We start from the raw sequence: 21,519 nt of genomic DNA, 5'->3' as shown, positions 1-21,519 counted from the left end.
GGCTGGAGGTAAGAGAAGTGATGCAATCTACATAGCATAACGTGTTTTGGTTGTATGTGGAGTCTCATTTGTCAGAGGCTGCAGGAGAGTTTGTTAACCATTAAGGCAGCAGATTGAGAAGAAGAGAACATGCAAAATTAACGACAGTAGGTCCCCAAACTGTGTGATTTTTCCTGGATTCTTAATACTTTTAGCTGGCCAGCTTTTCTAGATCACCTTCTAAACATGTTAAGAATAAAGTGCAGGACACTTCTACAGCACAGCCTCTTGCTCAGGTATATTCCTATTTATATTCATTTGTATCATCCAGGCAATGTTAGCTCAGAATAAACCATCCATACCCAAAATTATTTTTCAAAATATATGGCCAGAGAAATGAATGAGATGCAAATACTTGTATTTCCAAGACTCTCAACAATAGGGTATACCATTCAGGTTGGTAGTGGTTTCATTCAACATGCTTTGGGCTTTTGTACTACTAATGTCACTATTTTAGTACTATTTGTATCTGCTAAGCCCCTTTGATTTGTAACTTTCTCCATGGCTACAAACCAGTTTTTGATATTTATTTGGAGACCACTTGAAAATCCATTTGTATAAGACTGGGTGAGAAATTTCCCAAGGAAAAGAACAGAATCAAGTTACATGGTATTCTCAGCTTCACTTATGACTTAGCATGGGCATAAACGGCTTGTGAAATGGAGACTAATCTAATCAAGCTTTTCAACGGAGTATTTACCTCTACATACCTTAAATTATTCATTTATAAACAACAACAATAAAAACGGAGTTTTTTGTGAACAAGACTATTATTTCTCTCAAAATTCTCATTAAATGACTTAGTAACCATGCATATGTTTTAATCCTCCACTGGCACCATGGAGGAAAAGCAGCCCCTAATGGACTTGTTCAAAGCCAGGTTGATGGGGCTCTAAGCAACCTGGTCTAATGGAAGGTACTCCTGCCTGTGGCAGGGGGGTCTAGAACTAGATGATCTTTAAGAACCCTTCCAGTGTAAACCATTCCATAGTTCTGTGATTGTATGACTTTCCTTTTGAAATCAACATATTCACCCACTATAACTATGTCCTGTTCGAATGTGTTTTTTTTTCTTTTGCTTTGAAATAGGAGGGTTTTTTGCTTCTTTTTGATTGAATAACATTTTTAAAAAATTGAAAAGTCATTCTTTTAATACCAAGGGAAGCAAAAGATTCACACAGGGAACAACTTGCTAGTTTAAGTTTGTAGTTAACACTGCAATCTAGGACCCAGACAGAAGCAAAGTAGAAAAAAAAATTAAAACAAGATGTGAGATAGGAATCTTTAATCAAGCTCGTTGTATCAGCTTGGGCCCAGCATTCCACCCTGTCTTCTGAGGTTACCCAGCGCCACTTTGAAAATGGATTATTTTCCACTGAAAACAATGCCAAAAAGGGGCTTTAGCTCCCTTGGGGGAAATTAGAACAGCCTGGATCATCAAATGGGAAAAAATAACCATTATCAGTAGCAGTCAGAAACAGGGGGAAAGAAAAGGTGAAACTAGACTCAGGTTTGAGGCCATTGAATGCCTTAGATGTGCCTTTGAAGACCGAGGTGGATCGGCAAAAGCCTATGGGTTTGTGATGCAAAGGAACGTTTGCTTCTCTAGAGTAAGATTTACACACCTGGGTTTTTTCCAAGATATTTGGTTCAGAAATGTACTTTTTGTAAACAGTCAGTAGCTAGTCCTGGAGAGGTTAAGGTACTGTATTGTCCACTTTCTATTACTAAATCAGAGGGATTACCAACATATGAAGGTTAACATATATATTACCTCATACATAATAAAAGATGAAAAATACATTTTAAGGACTTAATATGGCTTAATACATACACATCTTTAACTTGATGTCCCTTGTTTTGGGTAAGGGAAATTTCGAAACAGCTATTTAGCTGCAGGTGATCCACCTGAGAGCTCCAGTGCCAGCTGCCAGCACAGACAAATGCCTCATGTTCATTTACAACCAGTCTAAATATATTTGCAATACAACACAAAACCTTAATTCCAACTTCAGAAGTAGTAATGTGTAGCTGGCAGAAACACTGAGAAAGTGGTGAAATACCATTTCCCAGACACTGAGGTTGAAAGACCCTACATATGCTACAGCACATGGTCAGTTAAGGTATCATCCTTGACAGGCTAGTTTACCTGCTTTAAAAAAGAGATAAAAATTAAGGAGAAATTCTGAAAGCACTTTTAACTAACATTCACTGACTCCTGGTTTTGTCTTCTAAAAAAGAAACTCTCTTGCATGAATGTCCCATGAGAGCAACAAATGCTAAAAGAAAACTTGGTTGACACAGATATTTCCTATTTACATAACTTCTAGCTTATATAAGATGGTTACAGCCTTGGCCCTACCATAGCCCTCTTTTGCATGCCTACAGCAGTACACTACTGACCTCTGTTATCTGGAAGCCAACAGCATGGAACCATACATCCAAAATTAAGTACATACTTGAACACTTTGTTGAACAGGGAAAGACAAATTAATTGCTACCTATATAATTAATGATAAAATAGTAGTAATGTACATTTAAATTGGGATTATACTGTCAATGTTTTATGCCAGGTATGTATCAACCACTGATGATCAGAAAGCAGTCTACAGCCAGCCTGTGAAAGCCCACTGGCACACATTGGTATGGTCACATATACTTGGATGCATCTCGCAAAGGACCAGCAGTGGCCCTAAGAGTCTGGGATGTGCCAATAATGCTCTTCTCTTCTAATAGTATCGTAGAAGAATGATACTGCCACCATCAAACTTCCAATTTAGCACCTACATAATACCAATCTGCAACAAATGGTTCCTTTTGTGCCATATACAAAAGTATTGCTAGGTGCATAAAGTGATCTTGGAGCTGGGTGCCAAAATTATAGCTGTTTCAGTTCTGAGCATGCCAGACCCTAAGATCCTCTGCTGAACCTGTGTGCTGCAGTGGACCAGCACGTAAAATAATACACTACTCAAAGTGAGCAAGGGTAACAGAGTCAGCAGCCCTATGCAAATAGAGCAGAGCTAGCAACAGGGAAGGGTCAAAACCATTACAGAATTTGATTAAAAAAAAGTAAAAAATATCTGTGGAACAGACTCAATAACCTCCACTGCTAAGCATATTAAACCTGGTCAGAGCTTTTGAGAAGGCAAGAAACCATGTGTTGCAGCTGTGGCAGATGAATAACTATATTCCTTCTGAATCCTATTAGGGGGATTTGTCCCAAGACTTAATTGGCAATTTCACTATTCCTTTTTTGTTCAGCAATGTTAATGTGTTTTTCATCGTCTTTGCTGTGGAGAAGGCACCAGCATAGCAGGGCCGCAAATTAGACTGTAGGTGCATTGCAAATTCCAGGGGTTCATTTTTCACAGAAAGTCAAAACCACCTTTAAGTGCATAAAGCAGCTGTCCCACCACACTCTGACAGTAAGCCTACCATACCTTTGGTTAACTTCTGGCACACAGACAGGGACTTAGATCTCTTCCCAAGACAGTCGAAGAATAATGAAAAAGCAACTTTGATGCTACCTGAAACCAAACTATTCAAAGCACATTGCCTGCATTCCTCAGCTGCAGGCACTGAGCCAGGACATGGAGATAATCATTCGGGCTACTGATGGGGGAGGGAGAAAGGAGCTTAAGGACCCAAGAGCTGAAGTATTCGGGGCAAGAAAATCTAGACAGAATTTAATATGCAAGGTAGCAATACAGTAATGTTTCTCTTCCATCCCACTCCCATTATGTGCATTAGAGAACTAAAATAATCATAAGTATTTTTTCTTTATTTTTCTTTTTTATCTGTTCCTCAGAAAATGAGGATCTCTACTAAGCAAACCATTTCTCTCTCATCTTGCACTGCTTTTCCAACTGTGGCAAATATTCCCTGTTTCAAGAGGACAAACAGCCCAGCATAATGCCCAGACAACAGCGGAACATTTTACATGGGGGAAAAGTTTCTCCTCATTGTCTCCCAGTCATGAACTCCCAGTCAAGCCTGGGATTTGATAACCATAATTATCTTACTTTTACTTATCTACCAATATAGGTATGTCAACCCAAGATAAATCAGTTCTTTCAATACTGTAGCATCTGTCCTTTGACTTAATAATCTGCTGCAGCAGTGAAGCTTGCACATTGCAGAAAAAAATTTGCAATGGTTAAAAAAGACCCCTGGGACATCAAGCTCTTTCTCCTTGAGTTATGAAAGCTATCAGGGGAAAAGGGGAAAACAACAGCATCTCTATGTCACTACAGTATCCATCAGCAACTTTCTGTGACTCAGACACTTGACAAAACATTACTGGAAATCTCTTAGTAACTATAACTATGGATTTAACTCCACCAATTACAGCAACTTTTGAGTTTTTACCATACTGTGTGTTTCAGCTATTGTGTCATACAGATCTAGCTACGTACAGGTCTACATGTCAAGAGCAGCAGCAGTCCCTGGCAGGCCTTAATAAAATTCCTAAAGCTGGAGAGCCAACAGACTGAAGAACAGTGTATTTGTGATTTACCTACCCTACAGCCCCTCAGGGTGCCACATCTGTGCTCTGTGTCCTTTTCAAATTTTAGCAAAGATGGCCTTAAAGGTGGATTGTGCACTAAATAAATCACTATTCCATTGGAGAAGACCAACCCAAGCAGCATATATTCTGCCTTTCAGCTTTTGTCTCATATATAGGGACCAACAAAGAATACCCTGTAGGTAAGTACCAGACTTTGCCTTCTAGGACTCTTCAGGCACAAGAAAACTTGACATTAGGAGTAATTTCTTTACCAAGAGGGTGGTCAAACACTTGAACAGGCTTACTAGAAAGGTGGGCCATGTCCCAAACCTGTCAGTGTCTAAGAGGCATTTGGACAATGCCCTTCATAAAGTGGTCAGGCATTAGAACTAGATATTGCTGTACGTAACTTCTAACTGGACTAGCGTATTCTAGTCTAAGAAGGAAGTCACTCTGAATTGTCCTACCCCAGTGCTCAGCAAAGTTGAGCAGTGTAGAATGGTGAGTAGAAAATGAATTGAATTTATAGTATAGAAGGGAAAAAAACACCCCAAAAAGTGCTTCCAAAGAATGTCTTGGGAACTGCAACTACAAGACTAAAAAAATCTTCTCCACAGTAAAGTGCAATGGCAGCACAGAGAGTAATGAGGGCATCTTTGGTATCTTTGTTCTTAAGAGCAGAGTATGTGCCAATAAACGAATATAAAAACAGTAGAAGAGATGTAACAGCTCAAAGTGACCTGGTTTCCATGAAGAGTGTTATGTAATATTTTAGAACCTAACACGCAGTCCATTTATACCCCAAAAGCATACATAATACAAATAAAATGCATTTAAAGAACACCAGAACCATATAAAATGAGAATTTTGGAGAGTGCCTTACCTTTGACCCAATAAGCGTGTACAGCCATTGGATAGTTTCATTATGATTTATTACTCCATTCATGCCATCAACATAGAGCATTATCTGGCCCAAAGCTATTGTAAAGAAAAGAGAAAATATAGTTAGAACTTGTGAGCACTTTTTTTAATTCTAAGCACTGCTGGCAATATTTTATAAGCAGGGTTTTCCAGAGATGTGGAGAGCTCAACTAATGAAAGATATATTGGGCAAGATTGTGCTGGACAAAATCTTGGGAAACTGCACTAACTTTACTGACTTAATCTGGGCAATATAAGTGTGAATGTCATCCACCTGTTCCATTCTAGAAGATGCCACATTTTATGGTCCCCAAATCTGCAAACAGCACTCTACACACTGCTTAGTGTCATAATGGTTCCATCAGCTATAATGCTTTATATATTGTGAGCCAAGACTTTTACCATTTGTTTCAGCACCATACAATGTTTTGAATTAGTATATTTCAGTTGACTGTTTCAGCAAATTCCAATAATGTGAAATTAAAGCTGGGCAATTAACACCAATAAAAACATCAAATATTCACCATTGCACAGTGCACTCTTGAAAATGAGTTTTACATTTTAGTGAGAAAATACAAAAAGCAAAGCGTGTTTATAACAAAGAAGTATCTTTATTAATTTATTCTAAAGCATTTACAGCAGAATTTCACAACATGCTACTAAAATACTTCGTAACAGTAATTCCATAGTTTGCAATCCTGATAGTATAAGACTTTCAAGAGACAACAGCTATTAAATCTTTTCTGACTGATAAGGACAGACATTTTTTGTAAGGATTATAAAAAGTGAATTAGTAAAATTCATCTATGATCTTCAAAAGTTTCCACTGCTAGATCTGCTTTAAAGCAGGGGATCAAAAGCACAGTGGGATGAAAAATAAATCACTGATGTAGCACCTTTCAGTACAGCCTATTGGCATAACAACTCAATTATCTAATGCACAACCTTAGGAGCCCCTAGTATGCTGCTTAATGGGGAAAAAAAAAGGAAAAAAGCCCAACCCACAGGGTTAGGAAAGTTATGACACTATTAACCTCCCAAAGACATTCTGAATGTTTGCTAACTTTTGCACAGGTTGTGCACAGTGCAGCATTGTTTACCGTGAGGGCAGATTTTCAAAGACACTTAAGTACCCGTACAGGTAAGCAGCTAACATTCATTTTCACACTGTCTCTTCCTTTTTTCTTTGCTCTATTTGGTCGATTTACAGTTAAAAATCTGAGGTACTAGTTTTAGGTACTTATATTCTCTATCTAATCTATCATACGAGAAGCAAAGTCACACTACGTGATCAAGCAGGATTGAGACAAAGCCAGCAAGGGCGGCTACGTCACAGAGGTAACACATCCCTTAAGCAGGCTGCATTGCAACTGGGGTATGCCCCTCACTCTCTGCTCCTCCTCTCCAGGAAGCAATCATTCACAACACTCTGAAGACACGTCTCTCAGGTGAATAAAACCAGGTAGGAGCAACACAGGCCCAAGTGTTATGGTAAAATAAAAGGTGTAAGTCAGTCAGTAAAATGAGATACAAATTACGCTGCCTGAATAAATGGCTGCTTTGAAGCATTTCATTGCAGGTAGAGGAAATGCTGCTATTCCAGCGGTAATCAGAGAAAGTTCTTAATTCTTGTTTTTACTTCCTTTCAATGCTAAAAAGATTTGGCACTGGATCAGGATGAGATCCAGTCATGATAAGGTCACCAAAACCATTTTTTTTCTTCCCTTGCACATTATTTGGTGGGGGGTGAAGGGATTTAATTTGAATCTGAAACAAATGTGAAACAAATTTTACTCTTGGTGCATGCTTTCCAAACTAATGTAGAAATCAAAGACAGCAAGAAGTCTGCTTTTAAAGGAAAAACATGCACGCATTACAAAATAACTCCACTGTTATACTTAAGACCAATTAGACTGGATGCCTAAGTGAGATCTGGCACGCAGTAGTCTTCAGCCTCTTAGATGAGACTCTTCATAATAGCAATAGGTTAAGGCAAATTAGTAGACTTTAGAAACAACCAAAAAAATGTGTTGGGATTTCTGAAAATATTCATCTGCTACCACTAATCTTGCTCAACCTTTCTCCCTTCAACCTCTCCCATCACTTCATTTTTATTTTATTTGTTTTGTTTTGTTATTGATGCTACCCTAGGTATATGGTGGTACCTATATCTTTTCAGAAATATAATGGGTTTTTAGGATACTGATGAAAAATCAGTAACACAAGAAAAACAACACTACAGCTTCTACTTGAACAAGTGGCCAATAAGTTTCACAGGGCAAAGAATTACAAAGGATGCCATGAAATGATCAAGATGAAAACAGGTTTGCTATGGAGTCATGCTGTCCACAAACAAGTCACATCACCAGTAATTATCTGCCACACATGAAGCTATCAGCTGCTGCCAAGACCTTGGTGTGGACCTTCATACTGCTATTTCCTGTCTTCAGGGGTCAGAAAAATGAAAGACAAGACAGGCAGGGTTGAGGAGAAATCTCTTTTCATTATGAGGTAGAGTAAGATAGGGAGAATCTGCATGTACTTTGTACAAAGCTGATGCCCCATAAATTCTCAGGAAAAGAATTCCACAAGAAAACCTAAAGGATGTTGGTTTTCATACCACATAAACTGTCTGTGCTGAGAAAGAAAAGGTTAATACCTTCACTGTAACCACATAACACAGAGGCAAAATGGAAGACACCACCAAAAACACTAGTGTAGGAGCAGGATGGTGGGCTGGAGGTCCTCGGGCCCTCCCAGGGCTCGGGTCTGGCTAAGTAGGGCACGACAGTTCAGCACTAAATGGAGACTGACTGACCACAGAGGACTCTGCACCTTTTTACATTCTTTGCAGCTTTTCTGCTCAACTGACAGCTCACCTCCCAGCCCACAATCGTAGTCTGCCGAAATGGCTGCAGCAAAAGTGCACACTCCACATGCCCAGCATGCTCACACACCCACTGTCAACATGCAGGGCCTCGTCAAGGAAGGGCAGGCTAATTTGCAAGGCAGTTTGGAAGGCCAATCTAGTCCAAAATAATTTAAATTCGCATTTGTATGTGCCTTTAATCAAACTTTTTTCTTTCCTTTCCCCCAAAAATGAGGAGGCTATTTAATCCATTTAATCCCATCCCTCAGCTAACTGGAATTCTTTTTGGAAGTATATCAACAACCTACTTGCATTAGGAAAGTTTGCTGTTGTGCAATAAGGGGCTGGGAGAGTGGGGTTTAAATATGGAACAGACTTAATTTGGAATTTCTTTGTTCCCACTACACTTGTCAAATCCTTAATCTTATGTGAAAGTAGTGTGTGACTTTACCCATAGCTATTTTCAAGTGGAAAACTGTTGGATTTCTTAGGAAAGGCTTAGACTAGACCAGGATAGACCAGCCAGAAAGTTCAAAGATTTTTGTGAAATATGAGGTTTAAGAAAGCCCCTAAAACCACGCCAGTATTGGCACCGATACTCTCCTGGGATATTTCCTATATAAAGTTAACAGGACCAAAAGCGAAAAGCTCTAGCACAAAACATCATCAAAACGAACATCACCTATTAAAGTCTGTTTTTCCCACCCGGAGTGGTGAAAGTTTCAAAGCTGTTCCTTGCCCACACACTTGCTTCTCCAGTATGCTCTATTTGCTTTGCATTTTAACAAAAGAATAGCTCAGAGAAAACAACATCAGTGAATGAGAAAAAACCTATTTTCTTACAGTTTCCTGTGAGTCAAACCCCCATGCATCACGTCAAGAATTATGGCAGGGATGCATCTTGTGATTGCGGTTGTTTCCATCAGAATAAGCAAAGGTAGAGGGTGAAGCAGGCCAAAGGCAGACCTTGTTACTACAAGTTTCAGCTCCCAAGGAAGCTTCTGGCCCAAGTTCATCAGGCACTTCTTAACCAGCAGCCATGGTGCATGTAATGTGTTGCATACAACAACAGGTGGGTGTGCACAACAAACAGAACTGTGATGAAACTAATGGGGAAGAATCAGCTGCTAAAACTCATCTTTTCAATGCTAGCTAAAATCTTATCATCATCAATGAGAAGTTAAAGGTCTGTGTGATTGCATTCACTTCATTCGAAAACAGATTACTAGTTTGTGTTCGCTATCCTGGGCACCAAGAAGGCATACTGCATCAAAATAAACATCACAATCAAGAGAAAAAATTCCATATATGTCTATTGAGGGATCCCAGGAAGGAGCGAATACAGTTGCCTAATATACTATTACAAAGCACTAGGTGGTAATTCCGAAGAAAACAACCATACCTCAAAGTTCTTTCTTTGTGTTTCCTCATTAGAGAGAGGCAAGATCTTAGCTATCAAGTGGGACTGGCCTGAGCACAAAATCTTCAACTCAGCTCAGCCCCAACATGCTGGATGTCAGAAACTTCTACTTGTGCTTGTAGCACATTCCCACTGTGCTTGCATGCATACCTCAGGGTGGAGCTCATAATATTCAAGGATATTGGAGAGTGTTTTCCCTGATGATAAATCATTATTAAATACAACTTCTATACCATCCAGCTAATTGAAAATTAACAAAATCACAGCAGAGCTCCTTGCTTCTGAGAGGTGACATCAGATAAAACAAATCATCTGGACTCTCCCCTACTTCTGAAACTGATCTGGCAAAGCAATACTGCGACAAACCTTATAACTCACACTCATTCCACAAGGCTAGAACAAGCTCAAATTTGTACATTTGGGGGTTGGTTTTATTTTTTCCTCTCTTACTATTTGTATGGGTTGGTTTTAGCTTCAGTGCAAAATCTGCTGTTTATACAGCCATTCCCATTTCTTTAATCCTATTGAAGATATCTGTAATGTCATCCAGGAAGATAAAAACAATCTTGTTCCTGGCCACAAACGCATGAATATTTTGTTTCTTATCAAAGTTTCTTTAAATACCAACTCTTTTCTTAATCTTGTCTTTTTACCCTCTGCTTATTTGTTCTTTCTATTATTATACACATCATGGTTGAAAAATGCTAAGAAACTAATTTTCAGAACTCCCATATTAACCACGTACTGAACTTGTATTAAATAAGAACTGAACTTTCTCACAAAAAACCGCACATTGCAGAACTAATGTTATGAATCAAAGCTGCAAAGCAGTTCTGTACAGATGTAAATGTATTATGTTGCTAATGTACATCAGAAGTTCTTATGCTAGCCAATACTATTTAAAGTCTACCTTTTAGTCTTAAGCAGTTTGGAAACTTCTTCAAGTTAGTTTCAGACTTAAAACGCTATGTAAAGTTCAAGTCTTTTGCAGAGACAGTGCGTTTTCAGATCAAACTTAATCTTCATTATTCCCTCAATCTGCTTTAACAGAAAATCTATAGAGACACAATAAAAATAATCTGGTTTTCTAATGCCGAAAAATGAGTTAAAAAAGTGATAACCATAATTTTACCCTGGATAGCAGACTAGGGGAGGCTGCCATCCAGAGGTCAACACTGGGCAAGGCCAAACAAACCAGGAAGGCTGGATATGCCACTCTCCTGTGCAATCAATACACCCCTCTGCAGCACACTTTGGCCCTGCGATGTAACTCCATGCTCAACATTGGGTTCTTAAATGGCACAGCCTTGCAACAATTTCCACCATCCACAAAAGTCTAAAGGAAATACTGGAGAAGATTTATAACTCTGATAGTTCTGGCGCAATGGAAAGACCTTTAGATGTGTTATTATTATTATTCTGTTGCACTTAATCGTCCGTCTTTAACGATAACTTTAGTTTTGGTGAGACCCAGAGGCCGCTAGAAAAAGAAATGCTTTCACTGCTGATTACTACAGGAAAATGAAGGGAAACAGGCTGCCAGCTCCAGACTTGGAGCAGAGTTTCCATCAAGCAAGAGTCTGGGAAATCATGTCAAAGTTTTGAAGCCTCGATAACATTTACAGTTATCTGTGCTGTAGGTACTGATCTCAGAAGTCATCCACAAAGAATACAAACATTTTTGGTCCTCAGAAACTGGACGTTGATAACACCCTGGCAACAAAGCAGGCGTAGGAAACACAGAGCACTTATTGGCCTAATTTCAAAGCAGGTTGTGACTGTGGTTTTGGGGCGGAGGGGGAGTAGCAGGTCTCCTCCCTAGCTCTGTTTCAGGGAAAGGTACCGGCATGGTCAGTGCCTTCACACCTCCCTAATTTGAGGTTCCCTAACTAGAAGGGCTGCAGTTACCACTTCAATCTCACACACACACATCTCCTTCCCTAATGCCTGCTTCCAAATGGATCTCAGTGTCCCCAGGGTTCAAGTGAAGAGAAATGCAGCCCTGCCCCATGGTATGACAAATACATGGCAAGTCCAGGACTGCAGAAACCTTTTACAGAGGAATTTTCTCATCTCCATGTTTCCTCTGCCACCCTTTTACTCTGGTGTTTCTGCCTTTAAAAAACAGCACACAGCAAAATCAAAGGGGATACAGCACTTTTAATCAGTTCACGTTTCACCAAAAAATGGTCCTTTCTACCTACCATGCAACAACTGTGGCAGTGCCCCATCAAAGCCAAGGAAGCACATCAGAATTGCTCCTCTTACAGTATTTATTTCTTAAAATTTACTCAAGTGCAAAGAAAGAATAGACTCTCACTTGACTATGTCAGCAGTTAAACTGATGAAAGGCTTTTTATATGAACTGAAATCTGACTTACATATATGCACTTTAAGTATTATAAAGATTTGCATTAGTCATAATTGTTTTAATCATTATTTTATGTTGCAGCACTCACACTTTAAATGCACTATATTCTAGCATGCTTTACGAGATTAATAACATAGCAATGTACAGTAAGCTGGGTAAAGCTTATACAGCAATAGGTAGAAACATTTCCTCATGAAAAAGAAATATGTAACTAAAATACATTATTAATAAATGAGCAAGTCTATCCCAGTACTAAACTGCTATTTTGTAAGCTGACTAGAAGCATGGAATAATTAAAAAAAAGGAAAGAAAGAAAAAAGATAAAAGAAAGAATTAATGAAGGAAGGTGGAAGAAGGGAAAAAAGACAAAAGAAAACAAAAGGTTAACTAGATGGCTTTGAAAGATGCCCATTCACCCACACTGCTTCATGAAGCAAAACTCCTTTGTAAAAAGAGAATGTGTACTATCCCTTAATTAAGATGACATTATAATGCATGCATATATAGAGCTGAACTAAAGCAGCTGCTTCTTAATGGAATCAATATTGCCTGTAACACTGAATAATGTTCTTTCAATGTGTGTATGAAGTTACATGTTTTTCCTAACAATTGAGATTTAGAGTTTTAAAGGATTTTCTGATGAGACTTCCCCACTGGGCCTCAGAACTTAAATTCTGAGGGAGGAGGACATGATGGCAAGATTGCCAAATTTTCTTGTACTGAGTACTGATGTTGCAGTAAATGAGACGTGCTTTGGGTTTAGGGCAGAAATTAAGATCTGTTTAAGGATTAGGCATCTCTTCTCATCTATTTCAGAAAAGACTCATCTTTGAATTTTAAACTTTTCATAATGGATTTATCATGCTTAGGCATCCAAGTGCTTTACAACAACAGTAAAATTGAATCGGGTTGGATGAGGTGGGCTGGTACCTCTGGAGACTGCCTAGTCCAATCCCTTGCTCAAACCAGGGAAATCCAGAGCAGGTTGTTTATGACTCTGTCCAGCTGGGTGTTGAATTTAGCTCCAGAGGTGGAAACTGCACAACTTCTCTGAGCAATATGTGCCAGTGCTCAGACACCCTCATAGGCTTTTTTACTTGGTTTTTAAGTTTAAATCAAATTCCTGTGTTTCAGCTAGTGTCCATGTCATGCCTCTTGTCCTTTTATTATGTACAACTGAAGTCTGGCTCTGTCTTTACTGTCTCCAATCATATATGTAGTCTCTTTCATAATATTAAAATTGAATTAAATTGAATATAAACCAAAGATTAATCCATAGTCAAGAAACAAAAACTACATACTAAACTAGAAGTCAGAAAAAAAAAGTAATTTCAATTTAGGATTAAAGTAGGGAAATTCAGTGAGAGTCCCAAGTTAAGAAGTGATACTTTAGCCTTTCTTTTGGGGAGTTGACTAATTTAGTCTGGCAATGTGCTAGATGTGATGGATTTCAAGGCCTTTCCTTCTCCATTAATCATCATGAACATAAGCCTTCTGTCTGTGTAAACAATACTAATCCTGACTTTGAAGGTAAAAAGAGGGAAACACAAACTAACCTTTGCAGAATGTAAAAGATAATTTCTGCAGCTCCCCTTCTTGAACTCCTCAGACACCTATTTACCCTGCACAAAGAAAGGTCCTGCAGGTGCAAGCTGTCTTTTATCAATCATTATCAGTTACACACAGCACATCAGTTTGGAATTCCAGCATCTGCTTTACATGCCAAAAAGCTAAGATTTGAGAATGAACTCAGCATTTGGACTAGGAAACACCACAGAGTCAGAAGTGTTCGGAAGAAAATCCAATCAAGACACAGTAAAAAAACCAGCTTATTTTGATTGTCAGACTCTGTGGTTTTTTGTACCTGGGGCAGAGAAACCCCGAGGGAGTACATGGAACAATTTTTTTTCTATTATATATCAGTATATACATCTTTGTTGATTGCAGTCAGGCACTTTTGACAGTGAGTATGGAAAAAGCACACTGCCATGGGGTTCCTGCCCTCTCTGGAAAGTAAAGAAGTGTGACACAACTGGGCTATTTAACAAATGGACTAACATTAGAGTAAAAAAGGATATATGGTAGGGTAAAAGTGTTCATATCCTGGACATTTTTAGTCATCAACAGTATTTCTTCTCAGAACAACAGTAAACCTTCCAGAATGAAACTTGTTGGTTTTGAAGTGAACAAATGATAGATTCTTACTGTCAGCTTTTTTCCCCCCTTTCTCTTGAGAAATATTTACATAATATTTACATTCTTCCTAAATAAAAAGGAAGATTCTCAGGCAAGCAAAAAGAGGAAACACAACAATTCCCAGCATTAGTGTATTCCTCTTATTTGAGGAATATATTAATATATTCCTATACTAATATGTAATAGTGATATATTCATATAATTCCTCTTATTAGAGGAATATTATTGTATTCCACTTATTAGAGGAATACTAGAGGAATATATTCTTACATATTATTCCTCTTATTAGAGGAATAGAAGGAAAAAAAAGACATACTCCTGTGCCAGTTGAAACTTCAAACATTGCTCCGCTCCACAGACATCAGCACAGTCTTTGTAAAGTCCAACATTGATCAGCGATTTCTTGTAGTAACATGTTGTAGCTAGCATAGAATCAGAGAATGGCTTGGGCTGGAAGGGACCTTAAAGATCATCTAGTTCCAATCTCCCTGCCATGAACAGGGATACCTTCCACCAGATCATGAGTGCTAGTGTTTCCCAAGATAGCAGTTTCATGTTTTCTAAGCTCAACTTCTCTCCAAGGTGCAGTCCTGGGCAGGTAAACATGGTCTCAATCTGGTATCCTGGAATAACAGCACTGCAACTGGTATGGTAATTAAATACACTGAAATTAGTGTTTGGCCAAGAGGCTTACAAAGAGTCATAATGATTTCCATGGGCATATAGTTATTCTGCTGGTCAAAAGCCAAAAGCCAGTCTACAAAATTCATATATTGTGGCATTTGCCCAATAAGCCTGCACCTCTAAAATGATTAACACTATATTCCTGAAGAACAAAAAAAAAAAAAAAAGATGAATGAAAATCACTAAAAACAGTAATTCTACCACTGGTATTTCACATCACTTCTCACAGAGGGTTTTGCAGGAAACAAAGTGTGCTGCCAAAAGTGACCCTTAGGAAGTCATCCAATTTTCAGTTAAATTCAAATATTGTTTATTCTAGTCATTAACTTAAGGTGTGCTTGGGGAATACCATGGAAGAGATGCACTGAGAACAAAAATACTAGTTAACTTCTCCAGTTATACTCTTTCTATATAAATCTGTTCTCTTAATTCTTACATAGTTCCTTCACATGACGATGTATTCCAAACACTGTTCTCTCTTCTTCCAAAATGATGGACCATGTGTGAAAAAATTACACAATAGAAGAAAGACTATTAAAGGAAGCACTACAAAACACTTTAAGTAGATATCACTTTTAGTATTTCTCAATACTTGTTGCTTAGGTTACAACAGCTACATGATTTTAGACGAGTCCAAAACTTCCTATAAAGGGATGCATTGGCATTCTTCTTCCTAACAGACAGGAATGTAAAAAGTGAACAGACAGCACGGATGTATTAAGATCATTCTGGGACATTTGAATAGTGTTTGAAATGTTAGCAGCAAAAAACGATAAAGAAGCCCTGCATTTTAAAATTATACTTTTCGATATAAACTTAAGCTTTCTTCAATGCTTTTATCATCTTAAACCAACTGATTTAAAGAGCTCTGTAAAGGAGTCACATTTTCCTTAACTGTATTCCAAACCGGTGCGGAGCAGCCCCGGCCCGGAACTCAGGCGCGTGGTGCAGCCCGGCCCCGGGTGCTCAGTCCCAGCCCTGGGAGTGGAAAGGAGAGAGAGAGGGGGAGCTTCGCCGGCGCGGACTGTGCCCTCATGGGAGATGAGAGGGGGAGGCCCGGAGCACACAGAGGAGAAGGACAACTCTAAACCTGGGCAGATGGAGCTTGCTTAGCCCTGTAAGGCCATCCATCTAAGAGAAGGTCACTCTAATTAAACCTACATCCTGAGGACCTCGCTGCCACCGTCCAAGCTCACTTGGCCCTGGCAGATGAACCTTAGGATTAAAGGGTGGGTTCAGTTCCGCACACACTGTGTCTCACCTAAAAAATCCATTGCGCAGGCTCGAAGGCCTTACCCACATCTGCAAAGCCGTGCAGCGACATCTACAAATGCAGTCACACAAAGATCAAAAGACAAAGGGATATACACCTGCCTCCAAAGGTGTACCCAAATTAACTCTAGCATGCTGGAACATCAGAACCATGCTCGATTTGGCAGATAGCGGACATCCTGAGCGTCGTTCTGCTCTAATTGCCCATGAACTGTCACATCTCAACATCGACATTGCTGCTCTCAGTGAAGTTTGCCTTCATGAGGAAGGCAGCCTCAGAGAACATGGTGCCGGTTACACACTGTTTTGGTCAGGTAAGCCCAGAACCGAAAAGCATCTCTCAGGTGTCGGCTTCATGATTAAAAACTCTGTTGTTCCTAAACTCGAAAATCTGCTGACAGGTCATTCTGACTGCATTATCTCCCTACGCCTTCCACTACACAACAACCAACACGTTGTCCTCTTTTGCATATATGCCCCAAGTCTCCAAGCTGACCCTGCTGAAAAAGATAAATTTTACACTGACCTGTGCCACCTTACCCAAAAGGTTCCTGCAGATGATAAGATCATTATCCTTGGTGATTTCAAAGCCAGAGTAGGAAAGAATTCTGAAGCCTGGAAAGGAATATTAGGTAAGCATGGTGTTGGAAGCTGCAGCGATAATGGTCGACTTCTGCTAGAATTCTGTGTGGGGCAAAAGCTCACCATCACTGATACTATCTTTCAGCAGAAAAATAGTCTGAAGACAACCTGGATGCACCCCAGATCCAAGCATTGGCACCTCATCGATTATGTCTTGGTGCAATGGAGAGATGTACGTGATGTCCACCACACCCGTGTGATGCCCAGTGCAGAATGCCAAACAGACCATCGACTGGCGCGCTGTAAACTTAACCTCAATCTTAAATTCAAACCTAAAAGGGGCAGTATCCCAAGGAGGAGACTCCAAGTTAACAATCTCCAGTCAGCCACAGTGAGAAACAAATTCCAGGCTAATCTTCAAACTAGGCTCGAAAACCATTCCATGGATTCTACAGATACCTCTCCTAAAACACTTTGGCACCATATAAAAACCAGCATTCTGCAGTCCTCTGAAGAATCCTTGGGGTTCTCCTTCAAGAAGAACAAGGACTGGTTCAATAAAAACAATCAAGAGATCCAGGAATTGTTGAGGAAGAAGAGAACCGCTCACCAAGCACACCTTGCACTGCCATCCTGTCACGTAAGAAAAGCAGCCTTTCGCCTTACACACAGCAAGTTCCAACAGAAACTCCGTGACATCCAGAACAAGTGGTGGATCAATCTAGCTGAAAAAACACAATTATGTGCAGACACGGGTGATCACAGGATTCTGTGAAGCCCTGAAAACAGCATATGGGCCTACATACCAAGTCCAAAGTCCTCTACTGAGCACTGATGGTCAAACGCTTCTGACAGATATAACCTCCATTCTGAATAGATGGTCTGAACACTTTCAGACTCTTTTCAGTACTAGCCATGTAGTTCAAGACTCAGCTATTTAGTCCATCACACAACAACCCGTGAAGTATCAATTGGATACTGCCCCCACTTTAGGAGAAACCCTTAAGGCCATTCAGCAGGTAAAAATCGGCAAGGCAGCTGGGGTTGATGGAATTCCACCTGAAGTCTGAAAACATGGGGGCCTTGCACTCCATGCTAAATTTCACGAGTTTGTGGTGCGCTGTTGGGAACTAGGTGAACTACCATCAGACCTTCGTGATGCAGTCATCATCACCCTTTATAAGAAGAAAGGAATTAAATCAGACTGTTCAAATTACCATGGTATAACTCTGCTCTCCATTGCTGGCAAAATCCTGGCAAGAATACTCTTGAACAGACTAATACCCGCTATAGCTGAAGGAATTCTACCTGAAAGCCACTGTGGTTTCAGAGCCAACAGGAGCACCACAGACATGGTGTTTGTTCTCAGACAACTGCAAGAGAAGTGTAGGGAACAAAACAAAGGTCTCTATGTAACCTTTGTTGACCTCACCAAGGCTTTTGATACTGTGAGCAGAAAAGGTCTATGGCAGATTTTGGATTGCTTAGGTTGTCCCCCCAAGTTCCTTAAAATGATCATCTCACTCCATGAGGATCGGCATGGCCAAGTCAGATATGGCAATGCACTTTCTGAGCCCTTTCTAATAACTAATGGTGTGAAACAAGGCTGCCTTCTTGCACCAACTCTATTCACAATCTTCTTCAGCATGATGCTCCAAAGGGCCACGGCAGACCTCAATGATCAGGACGGTATCTACATTCGATACCGTACTGATGGAAGCCTTTTCAACCTAAGGCGACTGAAGGCCCACACTAAGACCTTAAACCATCTTGTCCGGGAGCTGCTTTATGCTGATGACGCCGCCCTTGTTGCCCACACAGAAGCAGCTCTGCAGCGTTTAACATCCTGCTTTGCAGAGGCTGCTGAGCTCTTCGGGCTGGAAGTCAGCTTAAAGAAGACAGAAGTTCTCTATCAACCTGCACCTCAGGAAGTCTTCCATCATCCCCATATCACCATTGGCGAATCAGAGCTCAAATCAGTCCAGCAGTTTAATTACCTAGGTAGCCTCATCTCCTCAGATGGTAAGACTGATGGAGAGATAGACAACAGGTTAGCAAAGGCATATAGTGCTTTCGGAAAGCTTCATAAAAGAGTTTGGCAAAATAAAAACTTGAAAAAAGTACAAAGATCAGTGTTTACAGAGCCATAGTGCTGTCTACTCTCTTATATGGATCTGAATCATGGGTCATCTACCGCCACCACCTGCGACTCCTAGAACGCTTCCATCAATGCTGCCTCCGTACAATCCTAAACATTCAGTGGTCAGATTATATGACTAACATGTCTGTTCTAGAACAAGCAGCAGTCACACAAGTATTGAGGCCCCGTTGCTGAGAACACAGCTGTGATGGGTAGGACACATCTCGAGGATGAAGGACCACCGCCTCCCTAAGATCCTGCTTTATGGTGAACTTGCCACCGGCTGCCGCAAGAGAGGAGCCCCAAAGAGAAGATACAAGGACTCCCTGAAACAACATCTCAGCCTTGGCCATATTGATCATCATAACTGGTCTACTCTGGCCTCCAATCAGGAGGTCTGGAGACACACTATCTATAACACTGCTGATGCTTTTGAGAATGCACGCAGGATCACTCTCGAGGAGAAAAGACAACACAGAAAGATTCATGCCTTGCAGAATATACCAACTAAGGAGTCTTTCTGCTGTGCCTTTTGCAACCGGACGTGCCTGTCTCATATTGGCCTTTTTAGCCACCAGCACGCTTGTAATAAACATGGGTTAAGCCCTTCCCAAATCTTCGTTCGCGAAGCCTAGCCATGAAAAAATGATGATTCCAAACCATCCCAAATCCTTGATGAATAGTACATTAAAAGCTTCCTCCCCTCCTCAGGAAGGACTGACTTAAGAGCAGAAATCAGTAGGAAAAATAAAACCCCACTATGCTTTAAATTCAGCAACTAAATTAAAATAGTTCTTAAGCGAAGTGGGAGAAGAAAGCGTGTCCATTCAAAGCAAAGACAAGACCGGATGTAGGGCTTTCTTGCAGCGTTCCAGTCTCCTTAAACTCCTTGTGTGTTGGCTAGAAAAGAATCAAATCAAACAGCCTGAAAATAAAAGCTGATTGAATCAAGATCTGTGTCTTTTGTCTACTGAGGGATGCATCCCAACATCAAATGATTTTATGAAAAAATGCATCTGTCACTTTTAATTCACTAAGCTGCCTTAAAAACAACACTTTTTTCTAATTTTCTTCATTGTAATTACACCGTGACAGACATTAAAACTAAACTCTTAATATATTTTTCAGATATTTATCGCTCTTCAGCATGCTCAGCCTGTCTCTAACATTTCAGATGGACTCCACCCCACAGTAATGTGCATGCCAATAAAAAATTCACTTTCATCTCTTGAATTTATGCTTGTTAAGACAAATTAATGAAAGACTCTATTCTTTAACTACTGGCTAAACAAAGCCAAAGTCAGCACTAGAAAGCAAACCAATACAACACTTCATTAAATGTGCTTTTTATTTCTTTTTGTTTCAAGTATGTCTGCTGCTATGTGAAATTTAGGGTTATACAATCTCCTTTCAAACCTCACAGTAAAGAATGTGCTTAAGTCACAAGTTCATATCTCCCATTTGAAGTGGACCTGAGAAAGGTGCAGGGAAGAGATATAATTACAAATCCCTTTAAGTACAGAGCTCACTCTTCCAAAATATTGATTGAAAATGCTGTTTTGTGTCTCTGCTCATTCATCTCAGATAATGAGCAAAGATTCCTTCCAAATTAACAGTAATTCTCTTCTAATCCCTCCATTCTTCTTTTTTTCCTCTTCAGCACAGTGATAGTGAGAACTCCTTTGAATTCTGAATCCCACCTTATTACAGCAATTCTTAAAGAGAAACATAGTGATATTGTCAGTGTAATGCCCAGACTTTTCTCCTCTCTGACTTAATAGGTGGATAGCTAAGCAGGATGCACACTGATCCTATTTTCCCCCTTCTTAAAATTCTCAGGCAAAAATACATCTACAAAAATTTATTAAATCATAATATGAATAAAATAGATTCAAGAATAAAAGGAAAATATTTGGGGGCATAAGCTTCATTTGACCTAAAAATGTCAGGTCTGTCATTGACAACCAGTTGTCACTTGTGTGATGGCAGGGAAAGACAATCATATAAAGTCTGAATAGGAAGATGAAGGTGCTGGATTTATTCAGGTTTGACCACCTACATTTCTTATTTATCAGTAACTATGTAAATGAGAAATGCAGTTGAACAACCACATTTTATTGATAAAAAATATCTTTGGGTGATTTTATTCCATTTTGCTGATTGCTCTACAATTCAATGACCACAGCATTATTGGTAATCCTCATATGAACTAAGCATGTTTCTATGACTGTATTGTTGGTCAGCACCCCATTAGCAGGAGTTACATAGGACTGTATGGATATAGAATATCAGGATAACACTCACATTGAAGAAGATAGTGCAGAGACAATTTGGAGACAGGGGTGTTTTACAGCTCCTCGTGTTAGACAGGTTGGAGCAAGGTTGCTGAGGTCTGCTCTGTGAGCATCAGGCTCCACATGGAAGCAGCTAAAATACTTCCAGACCCAAATCGGTCCTCTAAGTATCACAGACACCTCTGCACAACACTTCTCCAGTAAGTGAACTGAACCGAAAC

At 39.8% G+C, this 21,519-nt stretch overlaps 1 protein-coding gene across 10 annotated transcripts in view; it reads right to left on the bottom strand.

Moving 5' to 3' along the window:
- Window positions 1–21,519, bottom strand: part of FHOD3 (formin homology 2 domain containing 3) — a 385,562-nt gene that overhangs the window by 148,914 nt on the left and 215,129 nt on the right. For all 10 annotated transcript variants that reach the window (XM_017814946.1, XM_017814947.1, XM_017814953.1 and 7 more), the window contains one exon: window positions 5,433–5,527. In XM_017814946.1, the coding sequence (XP_017670435.1) occupies window positions 5,433–5,527 (95 nt within the window). The remainder of the gene's footprint in view (window positions 1–5,432; window positions 5,528–21,519) is intronic.

The sequence above is a fragment of the Lepidothrix coronata genome, unplaced genomic scaffold, assembly GCF_001604755.1.
Source record: "Lepidothrix coronata isolate B3197 unplaced genomic scaffold, Lepidothrix_coronata-1.0 Scaffold47, whole genome shotgun sequence".
NCBI classification, from domain to species: domain Eukaryota; kingdom Metazoa; phylum Chordata; class Aves; order Passeriformes; family Pipridae; genus Lepidothrix; species Lepidothrix coronata.
The sequence above is the reverse complement of the archived record's forward strand: the minus strand, read 5'-3'. Positions and strand labels throughout refer to the sequence as shown.